Below are 27,904 nucleotides of genomic sequence, written 5' to 3'. Positions count from 1 at the left end.
GACAAAAAACACAAATTAAGCAAAAAATTGCTGTTTTCAACAGGATATAATCACCACATAATATTCCATAACAGGAATATGGTCAACAAACAATGAAAAACAAAGAAAAATGGACTAAGAGAACGAAAAAAAAACCACAAATGATGACAGCACAGAAATACTGAACCCAAAAACATTCAGAACATTTGAAACGAGACAAAAACACGACAAAACGAAAGACGAAACAAAAACAAGTTTTCCAAAACAGAATGGAATAATATGTGGTGTTTATATCCTGTTGACAACAGCAATTTTTTTGCTTAATTTGTGTTTGTCTTTTGGGTATTTTTTAGTTTTCTTCTACAGAAAAAGTGCTTAGCAATGCCGTATGTCCAAAAGCTTACATCAAGTCATGCACTCCCATTGCACAAATCTTTCAAAGATTATATTTTTCAGGGTAAACACACGCGTGTAAGTAATGAGTGTTTTTGCAGGAGTCTTCAACAAATTTTTGAATGTTTTGATAAAATACCAACATTATTTTTGTGTATTCATGTTCACAGTAAGTAAACTTGATACTTGTAAGTTTAAGATATATAACTGTACATTTACGATGATCCAGCGGTCTTTTTAAATTTAAGGTGAAAAATTTTAAAGTGTGCGTGTTTCCTTCATTCCTCGCAGGATGATCAAAGCATGACTCACCAAAAATTCGGAATGTGAATAAATGCTTAAAAAGTGTTTTGTGTGAATAAAAATCGTTTCATTAACTGATTCAAGGTAGAAAGTCTAAAAAAGCATAACTGATTTATAGGACATTATAACTTTTTATTCAATTAAAAAGTTCGTAACTGTTGCATAGTGTGTTTTTAATTTCTTGAAGCTGGTAGACATATTTTTTTTTAGCCACAATCTTCCACGCAATACACGGTGTAGGGTTGGGTAAGAAAGCGTGCGAAGGGGTAAAAAAAAAGGGTGAGTGGAAAAGAGAAAAAAACGCGTAGCAATTGTAATTTGGCCCGTGACTTTAAATATGGGATCGCGTGCAAACCGCCGCAGAGTTGGAAACTGACGCTATCTCACGATCTACCTTCTCGGCGTGACTTGCAGATAGCGTCGATCGAGGCTGAAATATGGAAAAGCACGATGCCGAAGTACGTGAAGTACGAAGTTGGAAGGAAACTGTATTGTGGTGCTTCAGCGCCTTGCACAAAGCAGCAGGCTGCTTTAGCCAAGTAGGTCACCTTTGAGTTTTATCTGACGCAAATCAACTCCAGCTTATGATTAGCTTCTGAAATCACGAACAGTTAACTACGTCGAAAAGAGTTTTAAAAAAAAATTTTAATGCTCGACTGTCGTTGAACAACCCAGAACTAACATTTTTTTTTTGCCAGCAACCGATAGAAATTACTGACCCAACCTTCAGGTGTTATAAAAGGTGTAGGTAGCATTTTAAGCAGTTCCTTTTCATGATTAGGCCTACAGAAACACAACAGAAAAATGTATGTAAGCATAACATATACAAACGTTCACGAAATACAACTTAAATTAATAAAGAAAGGAAGATAAAAAATTTAACTCACCATAGTCGGGACAGCGGCAACTCCAAACATCAGAGAAACCTACAAAACAAGAAAGACGTGAACTAAGAAAATTACTCGGATTGACATGTTTCAAACGAATGCAAAAATAGTTAACAAAATAACATATCGATACGAACAATATTTCTGAGGTAAAATCTTTACGGGTAGGGGCAGGCATTTTTCACGAAATAATCTGACCAGACTGCAGTAAGGTATGTCCGCGCTAGCGACTGTTCTGTTGTAACTGGCGGCCGTCTGCGAGGGAAGCCCTTGCTATATGTTGCTATATGTTGCTATATGTTGCTATATGTTTGCTCCCGCGCTGGATGGCTGTGATTGGCGGGTTGACAGTGGACATGCGCTTGGAACAAAACCACCCTGACACGAAACACAGACAAGGCTACAAAGTTGTTACACACAGCTGGTCTGGAAATCTTTTCGCGAAAAGCTTGGCCCTATAAACGAGAACCTCACTAAAGAAAACTTGCAGAAAATAATCACAAAAACAGTGACGAAAAATATTTTTATAGAAGCTCATGGCCCTATTGGAGTTTACAAAAGTGAAATTATACTATAGATAAAACTGCTGGTAGTTTTACATATTTCATAATTTACTTAAGATCTATACAACACAATTTGTGTACTTATAAACAAATATGTTTTTGAATCACCCACTCTTAAATTCTACTGGGGTTCCAACACTTCACTCATGTAGAGAGGCGCACAGGCACCGTAGGTAAGACGTGTAGGAAAGAAACGAGATACGTAATTTTACTCGCTTTTTTTAGAAGGTACTTTAAAGTTATAGTGAACGTACGCATAAACTGTAAATGTAATTTTAATAACATAGAAAAAAACTTCACAATGAAGAAAGAACCACATTTGAATTTGTTTTCATATTGATGATAAAATCACATCAAAAGTTATAGGGTATACCTCTTCTCTATGCATTATTAATATAATTTTTAGTTTGGCACTACAAGAGCGAACAATCGGAAGAGTAAAAATACACGATCGATGGTGGAGACATTGTTGCCTCATAAATAGGTAAACATAAAATAATTTTTTAAAAGTCACTTGTTAACAGACATTTCCTGATTTTCAAGTAAAGATGTTGATTCTCAAGCTACTGTAGTTGGTAGATTGCCTAGTTGTTCCGGATTAAAGATATGAAGAATGTGATGTAGACGAAAATAAAGAATTAATAACTGAAAACCAAGAGTACTCTGGGTAAAATATTTGCAAAAGTGTCATGCTACCTTAATTTGCAGCTGAACGTTTGCAAAAATATTACCGACCTAACTCAATAATGGCTACATCCTGCAGTGGTCTATCGCTGGTAACATGCGCACACTCGTGGCTGGCGTCTAGTTGTGTTATAATTAATGTCAATATGCAAGCTAATGTGCACATGACCTAGTCCTGTACTGTGTGATTAGCACCGCTGAAAAGGCACCAGGAAAAAGGGGGAAGAGTGACAAAATGGCAGTCAATACTTCGCAAGGGCCACCAGACTGCCATCTACACGGAGATTCATGAACCATACAGGTGCTGCCATCTGCCCTTCACGTATCGAAGTAAACCTGGGAGAGCAGAATATTGTCACCACGGATAGTTCCGTTGAACGATACCCAGGCGGTAAACCACACGAACAATATTAGTGAGCATTAGAAATGTACTGCTGTTGAAAAGTTGACAAATCTCTACTTCAATACTTGTGTTGCGGTTCTAACGTTCTAACCTGAGCGAGGTATTGTTAGCACCTTGTTTGCAGTCTATCCGGGCTGAGAGGCATCGCAGGGCCGCTGAACTCACGTCAGCCTGACCGAAAAACATCGTTAGCTTGACGTGCTGTTACTGGTCAGGCATTACTTAAAGAAGCTAGAAGCAAGAATCTAGTTTTAAGGAAAAAATTTACGAAAAATGGGATTTGGCTGTGATACATAATAAATTTTGATAATTTTTAAAAAAAAATAATTATGTATTAAAAATAACAATAAATAATAGTTTTGGAACAAATCTGCTTGATAAGTATGTACATCCGCAGCATTTTTATGAAACCTTTCTACCTTTAACTTTACTTAACATAAGACACGTTACTGTCCTTAGTAATGAAGGTAAATACCTCGCTCAGTGAACTTTGGTCATGCATTTTTTTTTAATTTGGCTTTTGTGTTTCAATAATTATGTTAACGTTAATCTTAATTAATGCAGCGGGTACTAGCTAGAGTGAGTGCATTGAAAATATTGTAAAATTTAAGCAGTTTGTTTATTGGTACAAAATTGTGTTGTTCCCCCCCCCCCCCCCCCCCCCCCGAGTACACTCCACGTAACTCAGCATTTATGAAGTGTATGTGGATAACGAAATTTGTTTTAATGTTACAAACACATAAAAAAAAGTTATCAGCCTATATAGAATATCATTGAAATCGCCTGCATTAATAATTTTAAAAAAAATATTTTACATTGATAAAACATTTCCTGATATTAAAGAATTTTTTACCCCACGATTTATTTCCCTGGTCTTCATAGTCCTTCCCACTATCGAGTTTTTTTCTGGGTATCCCGTGTGAATTCCTAAGGCCAGTTTTACAATGACACGTAATCGGAGACGGATCACGCACGTAATCGGACACGGATCTCACGAAACACAGTTTCTACAACGGCACTCGGACAGCACACGCGGATCAGCTCGGAAATGCTCAGCTCTTCATTATGCGTTGCTCCATGAGACCAGCAGAAGCCCGGCAGGTACTTGACTCTGGTGGTAGCCGTGTTTGTTCGTGTTCTAAATGCGTTTAGCATTTGTTCCAAGCACAAACATTTCTAGTGTTCTATTAACACTTTGTGTTTAATTTTTAATTATATATATAAACTCTGTCCGTGTTATAATCTCAAAGCATTATGTAATATACATATATAGTTTTAATAAAATAAATATTTCGGAACTTTGAAATGCAATCCTAATGGTTGCCATTTGCAGGGCCGCCCACTGACATTTTGTGGCCTGGGGCAGTGTTTGGGTTTGTGGATCCCTCCACTTTATATATAGATATATATAAAAGAGAGAGAGTTTTTCTACTCCATCGGCTCAAATTTGCTATTTACGCACTATTTACCTGAAACTGAACAAGAGAAACTTGGGGCCTGGTGTCTTACCTCTCTCTCTCTATAGGACTATACCACCAGACCTGGGTGTAGTTAGTTTAGACAAATCTATTGGAATGATTCTGGTTACTGCTTCAGGACAAAAATTAAATAAAAAGATGACAACGTTAAAAGAAATTAATATAACTAACTTAAGTATATTGAAAAAAAATGTAACTAAAGAATTATATGCAAATATTTGTTTTCGTTTGATAGTTCTTTAAATTATAGCATAACACACAATAGTGTTAGTTTCAGTTAGTTTTTTTTTTATTTTGCTTTCGATGTGTCCCCTTTTACAGTTGAGTATTTTGTATTTTGTGGCCCGGGGCAATCTGCCCCTTCTGCCCCCACTGCCCCCACCCCCCCTCGGTTTTGATGCCTCGACCTTTTGTTACGTGGAATTTTCCTGGAGATACGTCAACGGGCCCAAACGCAGTTTTAAGGACAATAGTAGTTTACTAAAGAACCATTTTCATAATTTTATTTATTTATTTATTTATTTATAATAGCGAAAACGCCGGGAAATTTGTTGCAGGAACGTTCCGAACGGAAACGCGCGCATAATGCTACACAAATAATTGATCCGCGGGTCAGGAGGGGAGAACGGGAAGCCTACAACTCACGTAGTTTCGGTTCCCTACCACGTTCGTGCAACTTCGGATTTCTCTCAAAAGTTTAAATTAAAAAAAAAAATCGAAGGGTTAGGTTAGGTTAGTCACAACATGCTTGTTTTCATTGGAAACTTCTGCTTTAGCGGCTGAAGTGGCGTTAATACCAAAACGCAGAACTTCGGAAATCTTCGGAAATTCTTGCAGGGAACCGAAACTACGTGAGTTGTAGCTTGTAGGCTTCCCGGGAAGAACGCGCCAACTAGCGCTATCTATCGGCGGCGTCCGCGGCGCGCACGGGAGCGGCAACGCCATCTGTGCGCCTCCTGTCGAACTAGCCTCGCCCATCGACCCGCACGGCAACCGACAAGCGACCGGGAAGCCTTCTTTTCACAGACGAGAGAGCCAAAACCCGAAGTTACCCGAAGTTCATGCTCGCTTTTTTCCCCGAATCTTTAATGTAGCTATCCTAACCAAATCAACCGTCCACAACGTTTTAAAGTATTTATAATGTAGCCAACTTAACCAGGGCCGGTGCAAGGTAAATTGGCACCCTAGGCGAAAAACCTTAATACCGCCCCCCTTCGCCACCGGACACCCCAAAAAAAATTTTCCTTGCCTCAAAATACATCACGTAAGCCTAAGATTTTGTCACCAACCAAATGTAAGCAGGCTTGTGTTTTTTTTTTTTAATTTTTTACTAATTATAAACCATAAACAGGTCACCGTGGACTTTAAATAATTACTTATATCATTATAAACATTCCAAACTGTTACAAAAATCAATTTTCATCTAGTTTCAGTAATCGTTAAACATAATATATCAGCTGTTATGTGTCGTGCTACGCCGCCCCCAGCTACTTGGCGCCCTAGGCGGTTGCCTAGTTCGCCTATGTGGACGCGCCGGCCCTGAACCTAACCTAATTGACCATTAGTATCCTTTTATCAACACCGCTATATTTATTTACAATGAACCAAAAAAAAAACCGAAGATGCACGATCGGGCGTTTGGCTCTATCGTCTGTGAAAAGAAGGATTCCCGCAAGAGACCTCATTGCGCATTTCGAACTTACCACACGCCGTGCTCGAATACATCAGTTTGTATTTAGTCATTTGTGATAGGTAGGTAGGTATTCCAATGCGTTCAGAAGTGACTGGTTACAATCATACAAATAGTACTGAACAGCATCTTTCCAGGTTCATTTAATGAGTTTTATAGAAATAACTACATAATTTTTTTTACATTCTTCTAAAATACTTTTCTAATATTATGAGATACGTTTGGAAAAAATACTATATATATATATATATATATATATATATATATATATATATATATATATATATATATACACACATACATACAACACTAAAATATTATTTTCACAACAAAGTTTATTTTGAAGGAATTGCAAATAGATTATAGTTATGTTTATTTTGATGGCTTAACTTTTTTTTAATAAGTTCAAAATACCTCTTAAAGTTTAAAGCATGACAAATCTGCAATAATGTGTTTTTTGAACATCGCTGTATAAAAAATACAATATAGTAAAATCATAATTTATACAATGCCTGGTGATTTGGAAATTTCGTCTACGAAACCTGCTCAAAACAAAATCACCCTTCAGTCTCAATTTGAGCACCAGAAGCTAAGAATATATTAAAACTCGACAATATTGCGCCTAGTAGTATAAGTGTGCAGGGGGGGGGGGAAGGGGGGAAAGGTGACTTCAGCTCGTGACGCATGCATGTTGCAGAGGTTCATTTGTTAAAGTTGCAAGCATTCCACAACGCAACCATGATAAAACAAACAATGTTTCATGTGAGCATAAAATTATTTATATATATATATAAACGCACACACAAACTAATCTACAAATATACTATCATTAACGTCAGTAGTATACGAATGTATGTCCGGAAACAGGCGCCGGCGCGTGGAGCCGGAGCCGGTGTCCGCCATCTTGGATTGTGACGTCACGGCGGCCATTTTAGACTCAAAATTCCTCAAAATTCCTCAAAATTGACTCAAAATGACTCAAAATTTCCCGTTTTCGAGGGAAAATTTCCCGTTTTCGAGGGAAAAATTCCCGTTTCGAGGAAAAATTAGGATTTCGAAAAACCACAAATGTCTTTTGCCTTAGAAAGAACACAAATTCCTGATATAGGCTTAAGCATCCTTAACTACAGCCTCCGATAAGCCTCTTTTAGGATTATGACGTCACCGTTGCAATTTTCGTTACGCCCGCCATCTTGAAAATCCGCAATTTTTATGTTAGAAAATCGGGAAAAATTTTAAAAATCATAAAAAAAATTATTTAATTGAATTAAATAAAAATCTTAAAAACCACTGTTGCAGTTATCGTTACGGTCGCCATCTTGGATTATATAAATTTTACATATTTCATTACACCCGCCATCTTGGTTGAGTACCAAGTCATTCTTACACTTTATGTTACGACCACCATATTGGATCCTATTAATGTTGCAATTATCGTTATGGTCGCCATCTTAAAATTTAGACGCCATCTTGAAAATCCGTAATTTTAATGCTAGAGATTCGGGAAAAATTTTAAAAATCATTAAAAAAATTAACTAATCGAATTAAATAATAAAAAATCCTTAAAACCACCGTTGCAATTTTTCGTGACGGCCGCCATCTTGAAATCACCCGATGGAGGCTCCAATAGTCATTGGCTCCAATAGACATTCGCTACAATAGACATTGACTCCAATAGCCATTGGCTTCAATATTCATTGGCTATAACAGTATTTTGACTCCAAAAGTCATTGGCTTCTAAAGTCATAGGCTCCAACTGCTTTTTGTCTCATCAGTGCCAAATATATTTGGCTAGAATGCTACGAGTCTAAGAGACTATGAGCCGCAAGACTACAAGTCTAAAAGGATCTAGCTGGTTACGAGTTATACATGCCTGCGAGGCTACAGAGCTACGAAGCTTCTAGAACTCAAGTTTAAGTGACCGCGAGGATACAGGACTACAAGTCTGCATGAGTACTTGACTACGAAGCTACTCATCTACAAGGCTCCAATTGCCGCATCTGTCTTCGTCGGAATTTTCTCTTTTGATCCATCTGCTCCAACAGAATTATGTTATAAGAATTACAAGGCTACTTGATTATGTAGCATCAAGTCTACAAGGTTCTATTGCATCATTACTACGAGACTAAAAACCATGAGGTTACGAGACTATGCGATTGCAAGTCTTAAAGGTTACGTGATCGCGAGGCTATAGGACTACGAAGCTTGCAGAACGCATGGTCACGAGACTGCATGACTAATTGGCCGCGTGGCTACGAAACGTCATGTCTCTAACTGACTACAATAGCAATATTCAGTGGTGAGAGTTAATTAACTCATGCAAAGGTACTTTGTGCAAGTAGTTCCGCTTTTCAACATCAGATGACGTCACGTGTTGCTTGCAGGTAAATAATATTTCCTTTATGCGGGATGCGGGATGCTCACTATCGATCGCATAAGAAGGATGGCTTCGATAGTCTCCAAGGAGAAGGAAGTTCATCCTTCCTGCTAGCGCTTCTCAGATTTCTCACGGTCCGCCATATTGGAATGCAACGTCACGGCGGACATCTTGGATGGGTGTGACCTTGACCTTTGACCGAAACCGCAAGATTGATCGCAAGCACACGGATTAACCATCAAAATATTGATAAGAATAATCAGGAGCACACGGAGAAAACCATCATAAAATTAGCAAGAATAATCAGGAGCACACGGAGAAAACCACCAAAATATTGTCCAGAATAATCAGAAGCACATGGAGAAAAACGACACACGTTTTCTTTGATATCATAAAATTACAGGAAAAAAATATTTAATAAATAACAAATAAATTAATAAAAAAATTAAAATGACAAAAAATTACCAAAAATACATAAACAGATTCTGCTAGCTTGTGAACTTCTCATTGTTGAGCAAAGATATAGTTCTAGTACAAGCCAGAATTTTATGTATTTTTGGTATTTTTTTTGTCATTTTAAATTTTTTATTAATTTATTTGTTATTTATTAAATATTTTTTTCCTGTAATTTTATGATATCAAAGAAAACGTGTGTCGTTTTTCTCCATGTGCTTCTGATTATTCATGACAATATTTTGGTGGTTTTCTCCGTGTGCTCCTGATTATTCTTGCTAATTTTATGATGGTTTTCTCCGTGTGCTCCTGATTATTCTTTCCAATTTTATGATGGTTTTCTCCGTGTGCTCCTGATTATTCTTATCAATATTTTGATGGTTAATCCGTGTGCTTGCGATCAATCTTGCGGTTTCGGTCAAAGGTCAAGGTCACACCCATCCAAGATGTCCACCGTGACGTTGCATTCCAATATGGCGGACCGTGATAAATATGAGAAGCGCTTGCAGGAAGGATGAACTTCCTTCTCCTTGGAGACTATCGAAGCCATCCTTCTTATGCGATCGATAGTGAGCATCCCGCATCCCGCATAAAGGAAATATTATTTACCTGCAAGCAACACGTGACGTCATCTGATGTTGAAAAGCGGAACTACTTGCACCAAGTACCTTTGCATTAGTTAATTAACTCTCACCACTGAATATTGCTATTGTAGTCAGTTAGAGACATGACGTTTCGTAGCCACGCGGCCAATTAGTCATGCAGTCTCGTGACCATGCGTTCTGCAAGCTTCGTAGTCCTATAGCCTCGCGATCACGTAACCTTTAAGACTTGCAATCGCATAGTCTCGTAACCTCATGGCTTTTAGTCTCGTAGTAATGATGCAATGGAGCCTTGTAGACTTGATGCTACATAATCAAGTAGCCTTGTAATTCTTATAACATAATTCTGTTGGAGCAGATGGATCAAAAGAGAAAATTCCGACGAAGACAGATGCGGCAATTGGAGCCTTGTAGATGAGTAGCTTCGTAGTCAAGTACTCATGCAGACTTGTAGTCCTGTATCCTCGCGGTCACTTAAACTTGAGTTCTAGAAGCTTCGTAGCTCTGTAGCCTCGCAGGCATGTATAACTCGTAACCAGCTAGATCCTTTTAGACTTGTAGTCTTGCGGCTCATAGTCTCTTAGACTCGTAGCATTCTAGCCAAATATATTTGGCGCTGATGAGACAAAAAGCAGTTGGAGCCTATGACTTTAGAAGCCAATGACTTTTGGAGCCAAAATACTGTTGGAGCCAATGAATATTGAAGCCAATGACTATTGGAGTCAATGTCTATTGTAGCCAATGTCTATTGGAGCCAATGACTATTGGAGCCAATGAATATTGGAGCCAATAAATATTGGAGTCAATGAATATTGGAGTTAATGAATATTGGAGCCAATGAAAATTTGAGCCAATTAATATTGGAGCCAATAAATATTGGAGTCAATGAATATTGGAGTTAAACAATAATGGAGCCAATGAATATTGGTGCCAGCGAATATTGGAGCTAAAAGACTGTTGGAGCCAAAAGGCTGATGGAGCCTTTTGGAGCCTGTTGTAGCATTTGGAGCATTTGGAGCAATTGGAGCCAATTGATATTGGAGCCCGTGAATATTGGAGCCTATGATTATTGGAGTCAACGAATATTTGAGTCAACGAATATTGGAGCAAACGAAAATTGGAGCCAATGAATATTGGAGACAACGAATATTGGAGACAACGAATATTGGAGCCAACGAATATTGGAGCCTACGAAAATTGTAGCCATCGAATATTGGAGACAATGAATATTGGAGCCTACGAAAATTGTAGTCAACGAATATTGGAGCCAACGAATATTGGAGCCTACGAAAATTGTAGCCAACGAATATTGGAGACAATGAATATTGGAGCCTACGAAAATTGTAGTCAAAGAATATTGGAGACAATGACAGAGCTGCCAACCATTACGGATTTTCCGTAATTATTACGGATTTTAACCCCGAATTACGGAATTACGGAACATCGCTAGTTTATTACGGAAACGAGGCTTTGTGCTGCATGGTAACGGAAAAATTTACGTTTCTGCTGTGCGTGTTTCGTGAACGCTGTTTGAATACTTCGCTTGGTTGCTCAAATAACGGAACTAGTAAGTGTGCGCATGTACGATGTACTGTCGAAATAAGTAAATTAATTCTCGTGTTTTCAAATAATAATGGGATGGTATTACGTCCGTTGTACGATACAACTAGTACATATCCTCGGACTTATCGTTTGAAGGCTACTTACATCACGATAATTTTTGTACGGTACTTTGGCTAACCTGTGTTGTGTTATTTTATTTCTTGAAAGCCATTTTTTTCATCATAGTGTTTTTGTCCGGTTTTTGTCGTGTCTACAGACGTGAAATTTTTTTATGTTTTTCGATAGTGTTGTGTTCTTCAGTGCCGGTTGTAGAAATGAAGCGTGTGACAGAATAATGTGTATCTGGAAAGAAAAAAAAAAACACGCAAGTCTTCAGAACTTTCGACTTAAATATTCAAAAGAATGGCCATGCTTGTCGTTTTCAAATGTTTGGAACGCCACGGTTTTGTAATGTATGCACGTGTGACTTTTCGATTGCACATGGTGAAAGGGATGACTGTAGACGGCATATTGAATCAAAGAAACATGCAGAACATTTTAAAGCCGTGACTAGCAATAAATCTATATCTTCGTTTTTTCGCTACATCTGAAGAAACGAAAGTAACGAACGCAGTTATTGTTTACAAGTCCTTGTGTTTGTCTTGTTTGTTTACATGACATTTCTTATCGAACCAGGATAAAAGAAGCAAATAAAAAGACAGTTGTTTTAAAGTTTAACTTTGAATACATTGAATTGAAGATTCAAAATATCCAGTAAAATTATTAATATTTCTTACATATTCAGATGATTGTATTGTTCAAATAGATTTTTTTATGTATTAATTTGCATTGTATTCATATTTTTCTTTTTCTTTTGCATATTATTGTCGTTGTTTTATCTTGTGAGTGTGTTATAATGCCCCAGGAAAAATTTATCGTGCATGATTTACACGTACTTTTTTCATATACCTAATTGCCATTACTGATGGGTGTGATTTGAGGTTGGCAGCTCTGCAATGAATATTGTAGTCAACGAATATTGGAGACATTGAATATTGGAGCCAAAAGACTGTTGATGCCAATTACTTATAGAACTACTAACTGCTGGATTCATAGACTGATGGAGACATTATATCCTAGCTTAACACTGACGATCGCATCCTATCGAGTTTAATGTAAGTGCGAATGTACCTCCTTTTCGTTAAATGAGCTTTCGTTTTGTAGAATGTGCTTCCTTTTTATTGACGGCGCGTCCAAAATGTGCTGCCTTTTTGATGGTGCTTCTATTTTTAATGATGATTTGACTCTAGTATTATAGTAAATTGATCTTGATTTGACTAGCGTATTATTCCATCCGGTGCATGTATATAAGCGAGTCCTAGACATCTGGTCGCTCAGTTTGTTACTGACGACGACGTTGCAAGGATCACCTAATTTGTTTAATCTGGTGCATAAGTCGCGTAATTACTTGATCTTGCGAACTTGATGGCATCTTTACCGACTTTAACGACGAACATGATGGACGTTGTACCATCGTCTACGGGAACCTTGACGTCAGCGACGACGAAGGTGCAGATCCCGTTGGAAACGAGAACGACAACATTGGAGGAGACCTCATCAGTCGTGGTACCACCAGCAGAAGAGAGCTTAATGACTACAGAGCTGGCTGTGCAGGAAACCTCGACGAACGACGATTCGACCTCGATGGAGACTTCAATGGATGGTGATTTGACAACTAACGAACATCGGTGCTGTTACTGCGACAAGATTTTCTCAAACAACAGCAATGCTCGGCGACACGAGAAGAGCGAATGTGCTAAGAAACTTTATCGTAAAATGATTGGTTGTGAGAAATGTCATAAGCAGTTTGCTAGAAAAGATAATATGAAAACGCACATGAAGGCATGCAAAGGTCCAGCTGTGCGGCAGAAAGTAAAGGTTTCGGTGCAACAACGATGCATTGATGTTCATAAGAGTATGCCTGGAGATGGTAAAATCGTAGTAACATCGACATCTGGATCAGGTCTGAAAGGTTCGTCTTCATCACCACGGTATCCTTGCAGCTACTGTGATACGTCGTTCGCATTTTCCCATGATGCACGAAGACATGAGCGGAGCAAATGCATGAAGAATCCTTCTCGCATGAAGTTTCGCTGTGAAGAGTGTCATGAATGGTTTACTCGAATTTATAATTTGCGACGACATGTGAAAAAATGTAAAGGTGAAGTCCGTGCGCCTACTGCAGAACTACCTGCAGAAATTTCAACTCCTCGGTTTAGGTTGAAGGCTCGTGAGCGTACAGGCAAAAAAAAGATGCGCAGCAATCGATTGCTATGGTATCTGGACATGGAACTAAACCTAAGACTGTGGTCGGTGCTCTACAGGTGAATGATAATGGCTTCTACTTGGCGCAGTCAGCATTTCGTGGAACGTTGAAAGACTACTATTATTTAAATACGTTCGGTGAGTCGAAGGACATTTGTACTTTTCTCGATGATATCAGACAGGACATAATCAGCTTACTGATGATGTAGCAACAAACGGACCATTAAAATATAACTTGTGGCTGGACTGTATATATGGAAAGCCATATCCATTAGATGACGAATTGAAGAAATGTGCATTCAAGACATCGGCTGCAGTAATTTACAGTTCTGACGATGTGAAGCAAACTGTTAAAAACGGTATCCAGAAACTCTGTCAAGAAGAGGAGAACTATGTTAGTAAAGGTTCTGGTTGGTCTCTGTCTAGTATAAACCGATTGGAGCTAAGAATTAGTCATTTCACGCCTATGCAGGGTTAAATGTTTATAAGATTGCTGGCTTTCGCAAGTGATCCTGTAGTAGAATAGAAATGATGTAATAAATATTATGTTTGTAAAAGAACTTGCGGTGTTTTATTTCTCGAACCTTACACTTATCTGGTATTTAAATTAAATTTATTTTTAGCTTCGACCATAGATCGAACCAAGTATCGAATCAATCATTACTTGAATGGGTGATTTTTTAGGTGAATTTAGGAGTGAATGGACATAAACTCCGCGAAAGGTAATGGAAAACAGAATCTAAAATTTATTTAATAATTAGTTACAACTGTCACTGGTCAAGAATCGAACCGTGGACACGAATCCATCGATTCAATTTGTAAATTAATAATTGATTTTTTCGGAGACTTTTGGAATTTTTTCCGAATTTATGTGTTAGTTATTACGAATTTCCAAGATGGTGGGCACCTCAGTAATAAACGATTACTGCACTGTATCGGGTTAGAATAAAACTATCATGATGGTAAAATGAGTACACACAAGATGGCGTCCTCCATCAGACGAAAACAAGATGGTGGCAATGACCACTAGCAGGCAGTAGCTCCTGGTAGCATGTACCATCTAAACATAAAATGACGAGTCCATGATGGACGACAAGGACAAAGTCAAATTTCAAGGACAAAGCCAAATTTCAAGGTCAAGGTCAAATTTCAAGGTCGAAGTTCAAGGTCAAGGTCAAATTTCAAGGTCAAGTTCAAGGTCAAGGTTAAAGTTCAATGTGAACAGTTGAGGACAAAGGTATGGTGACTAGATAATTATACCAACATGGTATCAGCACACTCTAGCAGACGAAAACAAGTTGGTGACCTCCAGCGGGTGATTTCAAGATGGCGGCCGTCACGAAAAATTGCAACGGTGGTTTTAAGGATTTTTTATTATTTAATTCGATTAGTTAATTTTTTTAATGATTTTTAAATTTTTTCCCGAATCTCTAGCATTAAAATTACGGATTTTCAAGATGGTGTTTAAATTTTAAGATGGCGACCATAACGATAATTGCAACATTAATAGGATCCAATATGGTGGTCGTAACATAAAGTGTAAGAATGACATGGTACTCAACCAAGATGGCGGGTGTAACGAAATATGTAAAATTTATATAATCCAAGATGGCGACCATAACGATAACTGCAACAGTGGTTTTTAAGATTTTTATTTAATTCGATAAAATAATTTTTTTAATGATTTTTAAAAATTTTCCCGATTTTCTAACATAAAAATTGCGGATTTTCAAGATGGCGGGCGTAACGAAAATTGCAACGGTGACGTCATAATCCTAAAAGAGGCTTATCGGAGGCTGTAGTTAAGGATGCTTAAGCCTATATCAGGAATTTGTGTTCTTTCTAAGGCAAAAGACATTTGTGGTTTTTCGAAATCCTAATTTTTCCTCGAAACGGGAATTTTTCCCTTGAAAACGGGAAATTTTCCCTCGAAAACGGGAAATTTTGAGTCATTTTGAGTCAATTTTGAGGAATTTTGAGTCAAAAATGGCCGCCATGACGTCACAATCCAAGATGGCGGACACCGGCTCCGGCTCCACGCGCCGGCGCCTGTTTCCGGACATACATTCGTATACTACTAACGTCCAACAGTAATAGATACAAATAAGGCATATACAAACAAAAATAGATTCAAGTATACAAAATAAAGGTAAAACAGTAATATTTGTATCTATATTACTGTTTTACCTTAATGCCTATGCATTTGAATTTGAAACAAATAATTTATATTTAACGTGAATTATACTATGGTGTGGAAAAACCTTTAAGTAAAATGGACGAAAATGCATAAATTATATGTATACATATATGAATTATGCTTATAGGTAAAAAAGACTTAAAAATAAGTATTTTATTTACTTGTTAATATAATTGTTAACACAACATTTTATAAAGAAACCAAAATATGAAACGGTAATTATTAATTCTTGATCTAATTTGCACGGTAAATTATAACTGAAAATGAAGGGCGGAACTCAATAGTTTTAATTTTTTTTTTCAAAATAACTATATTATGTAAATTAATCCATTCGGGTAAAACTACACAAAGTGTTTTGTTTTAATATAGCAAGTCAGTACCTGCACTTAAAACCCACAATTTACACTCAATTTAAAAAAAAAAATAATTCTGAGTAATTCATGCCGATTATGTTTCGACTTAAATGTAACTACTGCCTATATATTTTTTCAAGCATTTCATACGTTTCCTGATAAGTGTTTATATTTCCTACGGCTCACAAAAACTTACTTAATGAATTGTCCTTAGGAATTTTAAAATAGAGGAGCACCTGTTCGTGTCCAGTTATGAGGTTTTCTTATGACAACCATTGCAAACCAGTAATAAGTAATCAGCCGACTTTAAACCAATCATTCTCACGGCGAGACTCATTTAGAGAACGCACCTGTTAAGTATTTATGAAATGTTACAGATTAAAGTTGCACAACTAAGTCCCGACTGCCTGGACACCCACACAGAGCTCCAGAAAAAAAAAAACCACGCGATATAAAAACTGTTCGCGATATCCGAGTGGTGTCTGATTACGAAAAGCATTTAGGAATAAGCGGAGGGTGCATGTTTCCGAATTTCGTTTTTCAACTGTGTTCCCAGAAGAGTGAAAATGGGTATTAAAAAAAGTGTGTTTTCAGAATAATGTTTATGGGTAAAAAAATTGGTTGTCTGTAAAGTCGGTTTACGGACGATAGTTTAACGTGACAAAACATTGATGAAATGATTGCATACTTTTATGAATAAAATTGGATCATTTTTATTGAATTATCACTATTTTGTATGGATACAAAGAAGGAGTGAAATGAAATCTACAATTTAATTGATAAATTTACTTTTATTTGCACTCATTAATTCAAATATGTTTATTACTTTAACGAACAGATTATTTTAACTATAACTTTTATACATGTTTGCTATTTAACTTATTCCAATCTGTGTTATTCTGTTAAGGAAAGGACGATAATAGGAAAAGTAGGAAACGAATGGGAGTGTTTCAAGTTTAATGTGCCTCGAAAAAGTCAAATCGATGGTTGTTCCAATCCAGTGGAAGAGAGATAGATGCGGCGCAAGCGTACAATGAGCGTAACGGGACACAGCGTAACGGGACAATTTCGTGCGTGCAGCAGGCGTTCATCGATTTATTAGACGTCACGTCAAAAAAATCCGGTAAAGATTCTTGAAAGCACTCAAGTGACTTGCAGTACAACTTTATCTTCATTTCTCTGCCATGTAATGTCGCTAGTTTCGACCCTTGCACTTAGAGACGATACAGGATTAGAAACACCAGCGACCGTCGCACTTATCATCCCGCCTCACTAACACAAACATACCCATGAGTAGGCGGGCACCTTAAAGCTGTTCCAAGAGGTCCAAAAATCATACCCACTTTATAATGAATTCCGACTAAAAAAAAAGGTGGGGGGGGGGGCTGAATTGTATCCCCTTGGAAAGAGTACCTTTCATACTTTTGGTGGCGATAGTGTAGCTGTGTATAAACTGGAAATGTACCCTTTCCGATTTCTTAAAATGTTTCGGTTTTAATGCAAATATGCACTGGAAAGGTATCTCCTCGGAAAGTGTACCTTTCAGGATTTTCTGTACGATGACACAGCAGAAAATAAACTGGAAAAGTACCCTTTCCGATTTCTTAAAATGCATATTATTTTCTGCTTTAAAAATCCTGCAAGTTTAACTTTCCAAGGGGATACCTTTCCAGTGCATATCTGCATTAAAACCTAAACATTTTACAGAAATCGGAACGGGTACCTTTCAAGTTTCTACCCAGCTACACTACCGCCACCAAAAGTATGAAAGGTACCCTTTCCAAGGGCCCGACTGTAACATCACTCACTACAGCACAACTGATCGCTGAACGCCCTAAGAGCACTGTGAAAGACACGGGGGCGCAAAGTTGCGAGAGTGCCTTCAGAGGGGGAGGGTGTGTCGCTCGACTCAGGAACCATATTTCGCAAAGCACCATCACTGCGAGGGTCACGACTTGATGTAAGTTTTTGGACATACGCCATTGCTAAGAACTTTTTCTGTTGAAGAAAACTAAAAAATAAAATATAAATAAATAAAAATACCCAAAAGACAAAAAACACAAATTAAGCAAAAAATTGCTGTTTTCAACAGGATATAAACACCACAAAATATTCCGTAACAGGAATATGGTCAACAAACACAGTCGCACCTGTGTTTTCGTACCATGTGCGTCTCTGCCTGAGGACGGGAGCAGATAGCAGTTATCGAAACGTCGCTTGTTTCTGTTTTGGAAAACTATTGTGTATGTTTCGTCTTTTCGTTTTGTCGTGTTTTTGTCTCGTTTCAACCGTTGTGCTGAATTTTTCTGGGTTCAATATTGTTGTCGTCATTATTTGTGGGGGTTTTTTCATTCTCTTTGTACATTTTTCTTTGTTTTTTTTTTTTTTTTTTTGTTTGTTGACCATATTCCTGTTACGGAATATTTTGTGGTGTTCATATCCTGTTGACAACAGCAATGTTTTGCTTAATTTGTGTTTTTTGTCTTTTGGGTATTTTTATTTATTTATTTATTTTTATTTTAGTTTTCAGTTTTCTTCAACAGAAAAATGTTTTAGCAATGGCGTATGTCCAAAAACTTACATCAAGTCATGCACTCCCATTGCACAAATCTTTCAAAGATAATTTCAAAATCTCACCTCTTGAACACTTTTCGACCACAGTCCTGGTTTTTTTTGTCAGGGCAAAGAATTAAACATACTGGACACTTGTCACTGGATACTTGAAAATTTTCTTCTAGCAAACACTGTAAAAAATAATTGCGTAATTTTACATAAAATTTATGTGGCAGCAATTTCTAGCGTAATTTCAAACTTAACGCATGTTGGTGTATTTTTACTTAAACAAAAGAGTAAAAATACACCAATACTTGTAGGTGTAAAATTACGCTAGGATCGAACCCACATGATTAGTCAAGTAACTTAAACTATCGACCATCGTGCATAAAATCCCTCACGAAGAAATGGGAATTCGATTTTGGTAACTTAAAGTTAATTAGATAGGTTTATGTCAGTATGGATAGTACAATACGATGCATTTTTTTAGTTCCTTGATGGTTGTAATTTTACAAATTTCATGAACAATTACAATTACATAAGCGTGTAATAATAGCTTCAATATAGGTACTGATTGAAAATAAGACATGAATTGATTTTAAAATATATGTGTGTGAGAATATACATATGTAACAAGTTGGATCATAATTATCCACTAGTTTTACTTCACACGATACATGATTTATTCACTTAGTGTCTAGTTTCTTGAGTTGTCATATAACAAACTAATATTTTCCAAGTTAAAAAAAAATGGTTGTCTGTAAAGTCGGTTTACGGACGATAGTTTAACGTGACGTCATAACAAAACATTGATGAAATGATTGCATACTTTTATGAATAAAATTTAATCATTTTTATTTTAATAATAAAAGAATAAATACTTGAAATTATACTAGTAATCAGATTTTTAAAATGCATGAATAATTAACCTTTATTGCCGAAATTGTTGTTGTAATAAGCAATGAAAACCACATTAACTTTTCACTTCACTTTATAAACAGTCGACGAAACAGTTCACGTGTAGATGACTTGTAATTAATTTTTAAAACTGGCGTTTAGCTATAAATTTTAAATATAATTATGAACAAGTTTTCATATAAATAAACTGTAATCAAATAAATATTGAACATAGCCTATTATTACTGCACTCGCCGACAGATGCTACTTTTTTTAATAATAAAATAATAAATATACTTGAAATTATACTAGTAATCAGATTTTTAAAATGCAAGAATAATTAACCTTTATTGCCGAAATTGTTGTTGTAGCAATCAAAACCACAGATTAAAATTCGTCGAGAATATTTTACGTCTTTATGTCTTCCAGTGCTAAAAATGATATGCAATTGTGGCCCCGGGCACAAAATTTTATTTATAATTCATTAATAATAACGCCCCTCGCGATAAACAAAGGAAAGTATGTATTAACGAGTGCCTGGTTCCCACGTCAGCTAATAGATATCGCGATTCGTTCGGTTCGCGTCCGTCACCGTAGATTACGGCACCATAGGGGAATAATATTATTTCGTTTTTATAATACGATTTTATAACAAATACGGATCCCAAATACACCAAACTTATTTATAATGTGTTACAATATTTTTTAAAACATTGTGCAAAAGATCCCGGGTGTAATTTGAATTATTATGTGTAACTGTAAAACACCATTGTTCGTTAAAACGAATTTGAAAATTCAACATTACTTTTAAATAACCGTATCGATTGTGCTGAAAATCGGCGGACGATCGTTAAATTAATTAATATTAATAATTCAAAAGACGAAAACATGATTGAAAAGTCAAATCGATTGTTGTTCCAATCGAGTGGAAGAGAGATACGGTGCATGCGTACTTTGAGCGTAACGGGACACATCCGTAGTGGGACAATGTGCGTTATGGGACACTTTTTTGTGCGTGCAGCCGGCGTTCATCGATTTATTATACGTTGTCACGTCAAAAAACTTTTCGCTACAAAATTATGGGTGGGCCTGAACCAAAAAAAAAAAAAAAACTGTGCCTCACAAATTGATTTCATGTATCTTCGTATCGTGTTCTTCTTAATAAAAAAACGTAGCCAAGCTACTGAGTGTATAAACTTTTATTTTATGAAATGTTAATGTGCTTGGTCGAGTTGCTAGACGTGAATATATTATTAGATAGATTTCCAAGAAAATAGGGGAGAGTTGGACAAAACCGGGTGGTCTGATAAAACGGGGTACCGCTGTTATTTCCACTATACCGTGCTGCCATCTACCTCTGATCATGTCAGTTAATTACTCGTACGAGTACCGCTAGCCAGCAACAAATAGCGCGGCAGTCGGCAGCGTCAAGCGTTGTCTATTGAGAAAAGTGTGTTTTCTGACTGATGTGATGTAATTTTTGGCTTTTGTTTGTATGATAACTGCAGATGAATGAGACCGTCAAACTATACAGGTGAGTGGGCATAGAAATGAGTGTAGTATGCACTACAAATACGTGTGTGTACTAACTTGTACGTTTCTCATCGTTCCTTAGAAATGAATTTATTTTGTAGCAAGGCGTAGTCTGACAAAACAGGGTACTGCGTGGTCGGTTAAAACAGGGTAGTACCCTGTTTTATCCGACTATACCCGGTTTTATCAAACCGTTTCTTAACTATAGCTTTAAGTACAATGATCATTTGATATTGTTACCCATAAGTTCCAAACCATTATTTATTTGGTTTCGGGCACAAATTAATGTACAGTATTTTATTTAGACAGTGAATCATCATGCCTTATGTTCGCCAAACCAACAGACAGTCTTGGTTTCAAGATGCTATGAAAAATGCAGTTGCTGAGGTTTTGGCTCCCAGAATGGGACCTTAAGGCTTCTAAAATGTTTGGCGTCCCACAATCAACTTCTTAAAGCGAGAGTGAAAAAAGCCAGAATTGTTTTATCGCTTGAGGATGCTACTAAGAAAGGCAAGCACTTTAAAATTATTGCATTCTGAGAAGTGTAAAAAATAAATATGTATCAGTTGTTAATATATTTATTGGGAAAAAAACTAAATAAAATCTCTATTATTTTGCTGAATGATGACTTTTTAAAATAAGAACCATCATAATGTGTGAATTATTATGCTTTAGGCTTGGGCTGGATGTTCCAACCTGCTGAAACCACTGAATGGCCTTTAAAGGAAGCAAAGTTTGGCCATTTCAAGCATCCACCAACCATTGGTACAACCTACCATGGCTGAATCTGAACCTATGGTCAGCACATCTGAACCTGCATCTAGCCAACGCGAATCTCATGGGCCATTTTCGCAGTGTCTTTTGGATTCCGAAGCATCCACATCAACAGCCACATCGGCATTAAACCCATACCTATAGCTCAGAGGAAGGTTGAAACCAAAAATAACAGGAGACGTGGCAAAACTGTGATCCTCACGAGCTCCCCTTATAAAAATGAACTAGGCCTAATTGCTGCACAAAGTAAGACATCTGCGCATAGTTTTACTGCTAATCCCAAAACAGTAAAAAGAAAACTGAATTCATCTAGAGACAGGTCACATGTTAATGAGTCTACAACTCGCAAAGACTACAGTAATAAAAAATGCAGTAAAATATCCGTAATGACTCAGGAAAACTCTGAAACATCTGATGAAGAGGAAACAAATGCAGCATGTCTCTTCTGCTATGACTTGTATTCAAACTCCAAATCAGAAGAAGGGTGGATTAAGTGTGTTATGTGCGATGAATGGTCACACGAACAGTGTGCAGGTATAGACAGTGATGATGTTGGTCCTTACACTTGTGATTATTTCCAGCGATAGAATATTGTTTTTGCTATAAATGTGTTGTATAACTTGCACTGATACTCAGACAGTCTGTGATTACAGGCATTTTGAAAAATGAGATCCTCACAAACTGATAACGATGACATTTGACTTCCTTATTGTGCTATTTGTTAATGTATCATAGTAAACTGTAATATACATGCAAGTCATAAATCATATGAAATTACGTTGTCAACACATTTGTATTAAATATGTCTCAATTTGTATCTAAATACCTGCACTAATATGTTCGACATTGATGTACCCCGTTTTATCCGACCGGTATGATAAAACAGGGTACTTAGCAACATGAAAGAAAAATATTAATGTTTTATTTCACATTGCTTGGATCCGACTCTTCATATGCACAATATCAGTAGGGATATATATAGTGTTTACTTGCAAATAATGGATACTCAGGTATAATTACCAGCCACTTAATGAGCATATAAACACTAAGTACCCCGTTTTAGCCAACTCTCCCCTACTACATTTTGCAGTCGTTACCATGTTGCGACTTCCGGAAAATTGTTATGTAGTTTGTCATGTCATGACATCGAGGTCACAAAACAGTCGTTCCTTGAAAAGTTCTAACATAAATTAATGTATATCTTATATATAAAATTCTCGTGTCACAGTGTTAGTTATCATACTCCTCCGAAACGGCTTGACCGATTTTTATCAAATTTTGTATGCATATTCAGTAGGTCTGAGAATCGGCTACTATTTTTCATACCCCTAAGTGATAAGGGTTGTCCACCACAAACATTTTTTTTTTTAATTTTTGGACAAAATTTTTTATTTTATTTTTTTATAATGTGGCATTAAAAAATACATACAACCCTAAATTTTTACCCTTCTATCACCAACCCCTAATTTTTAATAGAATTTTATATTTTTCAACCCCGGTCGATAGCTGGTCAATTAACACTATCAACTTTCCCCGCCTACAGCGAGCTCATTACCTAGATAAACCACATATTAATATGAAATTCCATCCCTAACGGAGTGAAATAGTGATAATTTAATTTTATAACAGAAAAAATCATAGGTCATAGACATACAAATAGTGAGTGAGTGTCATTTCTTTATGTCTGCCACACGATCATACACATAGTAAGGTCTGGCAAATTCATATTTTTCTCCTTGGTCAGACCAGCCCGTTTAGTGGAGCTCGCAAAATAAAGGCGCTCATAACAGTTTTGTTCTTAACTTCGTCAATAGATAGAGTTAGTTGCCTTGAATTTTAAACGCACCATCGTTTGATGCGTTTATCATGTCTTTAATTTTAGTTTGTTTGTGCCGTATGCGTTCCTATACCATTCATCCAATTTCGATGAAATTTTGTTGAGTTGTTATGCGCATGCCCGTGAAGGTTTCTGAGACGGTATAACTATTTTGCAGTAGTTGGAGCACAAATCGTTTCAAAAAATGTGTTTAATTCATATTATATAGAGGCACTTCGTCTGTTTTTGTGTATAAGTGCGCACGCATGACACAATTTATTTAAATATAAAAGAGAGTCAGAGATAGAGTGATATATAGTGTGAGACAGAGACAGACAGAGAGATAAGTTGAGATAAAGCGAGTTATAGAGAATGAAATGGGTTAGATAAAGAGATATATAGATGTATAGAGCTATATAGAGATTTATGTATAGAATAGATAGAGATAGTGTGATGTATATATGTAAATATGTAGATATAAAGAGATAAATAGAGATAGAGAGATACATAGATATATAAAGATGTAGATAGAGATAAATATATGTTTAGAGAGATGGATAGATGATTTGTATATGTGTAACTACTTCAAACATATTACAAAACAAAACTGAATGAGGCATTGCAATGCATGCCGAGCATTAGCTAGATAATGGAATATTTTCAATATTAGTAATCTCTTATTTTTAAGCTTTTTTCTATAGTGCTTTATAGAGTCTAGACTACATACAGACCACCAATTTTTAGATGTATACAGGTAAATAAATATACACTGACAGAACGTCTGTCAGGATCTGAAAGTGATATAAATTATTTTGCACACTTGACATTCAAATTAAGAAGACAATTACTAACTACATCTGATTTCGAAAAAGGTACCCTTCACCGTGTGTTCAGCCCGCGCAACGCCGTGTACTGCAGTTAGAAATTCCCTAGAAATAATTTAGGTATATGGCAAAACAACGTTTGCCGGGTCAGCTAGTATATTTATAAAAATTTCTTATTGACACAATAACGGCCGTAATTTTTCAAATTACTTCCAGACTGAAACAGAGAATCTGGTGATGGAAAATCTCGATCAAATTTGTTAATAGGAAAAATGTTTACAAAATTGTTAGATTATTTTAAATTCAGTAAAATCATCAACTTCCTAAGAGTAATACAGCACAGAGGTGGAACAAATATATTTATATAATAATATATAAGGTTTGTATATAAGGTTTACGAATGCGCCATTATAAACAGTTTTTGTATATTTACAGGTAACTACGAGTAATAGGCAAGTTTCTCAAACGTTCGATTCCGGGCGCCCAACTGCTTCGAGAGCAGATACTGGACACACGCGTTAGCTAATTTCAATCAAATACAATTTATTTTGAGCAGAAAATAATGAACCGCTAGAAAACGTTTGAGAAGTTTTGACAAGGTTTGCGATATTACAACTGTGAGACGAAATTAACGACGAATAGTTAGGGGCAGGCATTTTTCGCGAAAAGATCTGAACACTTATTAGACTGTAAAAAGGTATACCCGCACCTGTGGTCTCTTACTTGTGATTGGTGGCCTTCTGCGAGAGAAGTCGTTGCCTTATTTGACCGAGCCACTCAGGACGCGTTTACTTCCGCACTGAATCACTGTGATTGGTGTTGTTACAATCGATATGTACCTGAGAGAAACTCTCCCAATCACGAAACAGACGATGCTACAGTGTTTTAACTTCCATCTAGTCCCGAAATCTTTTCGCGATATCTGCATGCCCCTACGAATAGTGCGGAAAAAAAATTACAATGTTGAGGCATACGGTGAATTTATGCAATCGAAATCGAAATAAACTACAATCTGAAGAACAGGGAAAGGAAGAGAGCTAAGATGGCGGAGTGCGAGCGCACTGTTAATCGGAATTCCTTCCATTCAAGTTAACAACCAGCGACGGTGTTCCGACACAGCATTTACCCTGATTTTTGCACACTGCACATCACGATCGTGAGCTGGAATCGACAACACAACCGCAAGTCACGCCTGCTGTAACGTGCTCCAAGCGGCAGCCAATCACAACCACCATTGATTTAGCATTAAGCAGCGGGGAGCGTGGCGGGTACAAGGAGGTGGGGTGAGGGGAAGGGGTGACATTATCTGATTACCGTCCCAGACGCTGAGAACGGGCTCGTTACTGCAGCACCCCCCACCCCCCCGAAAGGCTCACCATCTGGAGTGGAAGCGCCCCTCAGCAGCCGGTTTCACCAACAGGCATTAAGGAATCTCATCTAGTTAAGGCACCACCACCTTTAACTCGATCAAACGGTTGTTAAAACTCACACCGCCAACCTGTTTCGCAGTTTCTTCAGCCCGTCGGTTTGAAACACACACTGTTCAATGTAAGGTGAGACTTTTTTTAAGGGAACAATTTAGACTTTGCCAATTTATGTTGTGTTGTAATAATCGAAACAAACAAATATGGGTTACAGGAAAAATTTGGTAGCTTTTCTGTTAACTATATAACCAATTTTGGACGAAAAATTTTAATGTGTGAAACGTCAAAAAAAAAAAGATTGGTATTTCGGACTTATTTTGGACAAATAAATCTTTCTCTGGCAACAGACGCGCACGCACAAAAGGCAAAAAAAAATGAGAACAAGAATATAAATACAGAAAAAAAAACAACTCCAGATAACACAGTGACGCACGGACGAACACAATGATGAAAATAAACAGACTAAACTTTACGACACAACAACGATAGAACGGATGAATAAAGTAGGGTTTCTATGACGGAAAAAACTGCGATGCTATGGCGTTTGTGCAAGATATGTTGCAAGAACGTGTCATTTTTATAACTAATCGTGTTCTAATACACTCGTTTGAACAAACTCGCTAATTGTAATCACACTAACCGGATAATCCACTGCTCCATCGATAAAATTTTAAGATTTGCTTACTTTCCTCGCTTCTCGTTTGCAACGGCTATATATTGTTTTATCGCGTGCTTTTCATTACTTGCCGAAGTCTCAATAAATAGTTCAAGTCAGAAACTTTTTAAAAAAAATGCTGATTTATTTAATTTACAGTACAGTAAATAAAAACCAAAACTATATGATTCACATATCAAATTATAACCTCACATGCTACATTAGCAAGCGAGTAAGCTAAATAGTTTTGGTGGTCCTGTGTAGTTACCATTCGCCGAGCTACTGCAACAAGCTCAAACACATGCGAGTTTTCATGCCTATGAGAAGTTAGAAAACACGTTTAATGTAATTTAAGATTAATACGTCAATTAAAGTGGGAGGGTTTGCTTGTCACTCATCAGCGAAAAAAAAATATAAATCGTTTATGAGCTATATCATTTTTATTTAAATTCTACCTACCTCTTAAATGTTAATGGTTCATGTTCAGCATTTATGGAAAATTTTCTATTTTTGAAATTATACTTCTTTAGGCACGATTCGAAAAAAAAAAATATGCGAGTGAATTTTTATGATGCGCGCGATCCATGCAACGAAATTTTCAAAGGATAAAAAAAGGCTACAAAACAAAACAAATAATAATATACGTTTTTAAAATCATATACTTCAGTGATTGATATTCAATACTGGTCCCTATCATTAAAAAAAATACTGGTTATGAATATTGGTGATATAAATTTTATCTATAAACGCTTTAAGAGTATTTTCAAGTGTATTTATACAAGCTGTGGGTCAATACAAATTCATAGATCATAGAATACAAACAGTAGTCTAATTGTGTGTCATTTCTCTACGTCCACCGCACTGTCATATAGCTCTATCCATTATGCTATAACTCGCCGTCAATATATCACCCTGTGTTCAGCCCGGGCAACGCCGGGTACTGCAGCAAGTTTATAATTATATATATGTATGTATAATTTTTGCCAAATATGTTTTATCATTTTATGTATAAAAAGACAAAAATTCATTTCAACAATATTAAATGAAATTTAATTTTCAATAAATATTTCGAGTATTTTAAATTAATGTGTTTGTTATAATCATTTTTCAACAGGCTCCTTAGGCACCTTACAACCGCCTAGTAAATACATATTTTAAAAAAAAAATTATGTCTTGCCCGACAATTTCACTCAGTATCC

General features: G+C 36.6%; 2 protein-coding genes across 6 annotated transcripts in view; both read right to left on the bottom strand.

Moving 5' to 3' along the window:
• LOC134538507 (neurocalcin homolog) overlaps positions 1 to 27,904 on the bottom strand; it is a 586,036-nt gene that overhangs the window by 459,925 nt on the left and 98,207 nt on the right. The window lies entirely within an intron of this gene.
• LOC134538505 (neuronal calcium sensor 2) overlaps positions 1 to 27,904 on the bottom strand; it is a 560,474-nt gene that overhangs the window by 434,550 nt on the left and 98,020 nt on the right. For 2 of the 5 annotated variants that reach the window (XM_063379883.1, XM_063379885.1), the window contains exon 2: positions 1,563 to 1,601. The exons of 1 other annotated variant lie outside the window; for it this stretch is intronic. In XM_063379883.1, coding sequence (XP_063235953.1) covers positions 1,563 to 1,601 — 39 coding nt within the window. Of the gene's footprint in view, positions 1 to 1,562; positions 1,604 to 27,904 lie in introns of those variants that run through there. 2 more of the 5 variants (XM_063379886.1, XM_063379887.1) reach the window with 2 other exon arrangements.

The sequence above is a fragment of the Bacillus rossius genome, chromosome 13, assembly GCF_032445375.1.
Source record: "Bacillus rossius redtenbacheri isolate Brsri chromosome 13, Brsri_v3, whole genome shotgun sequence".
Taxonomy (NCBI): domain Eukaryota; kingdom Metazoa; phylum Arthropoda; class Insecta; order Phasmatodea; family Bacillidae; genus Bacillus; species Bacillus rossius.
This window is presented reverse-complemented; position numbering and strand designations above follow the sequence as displayed.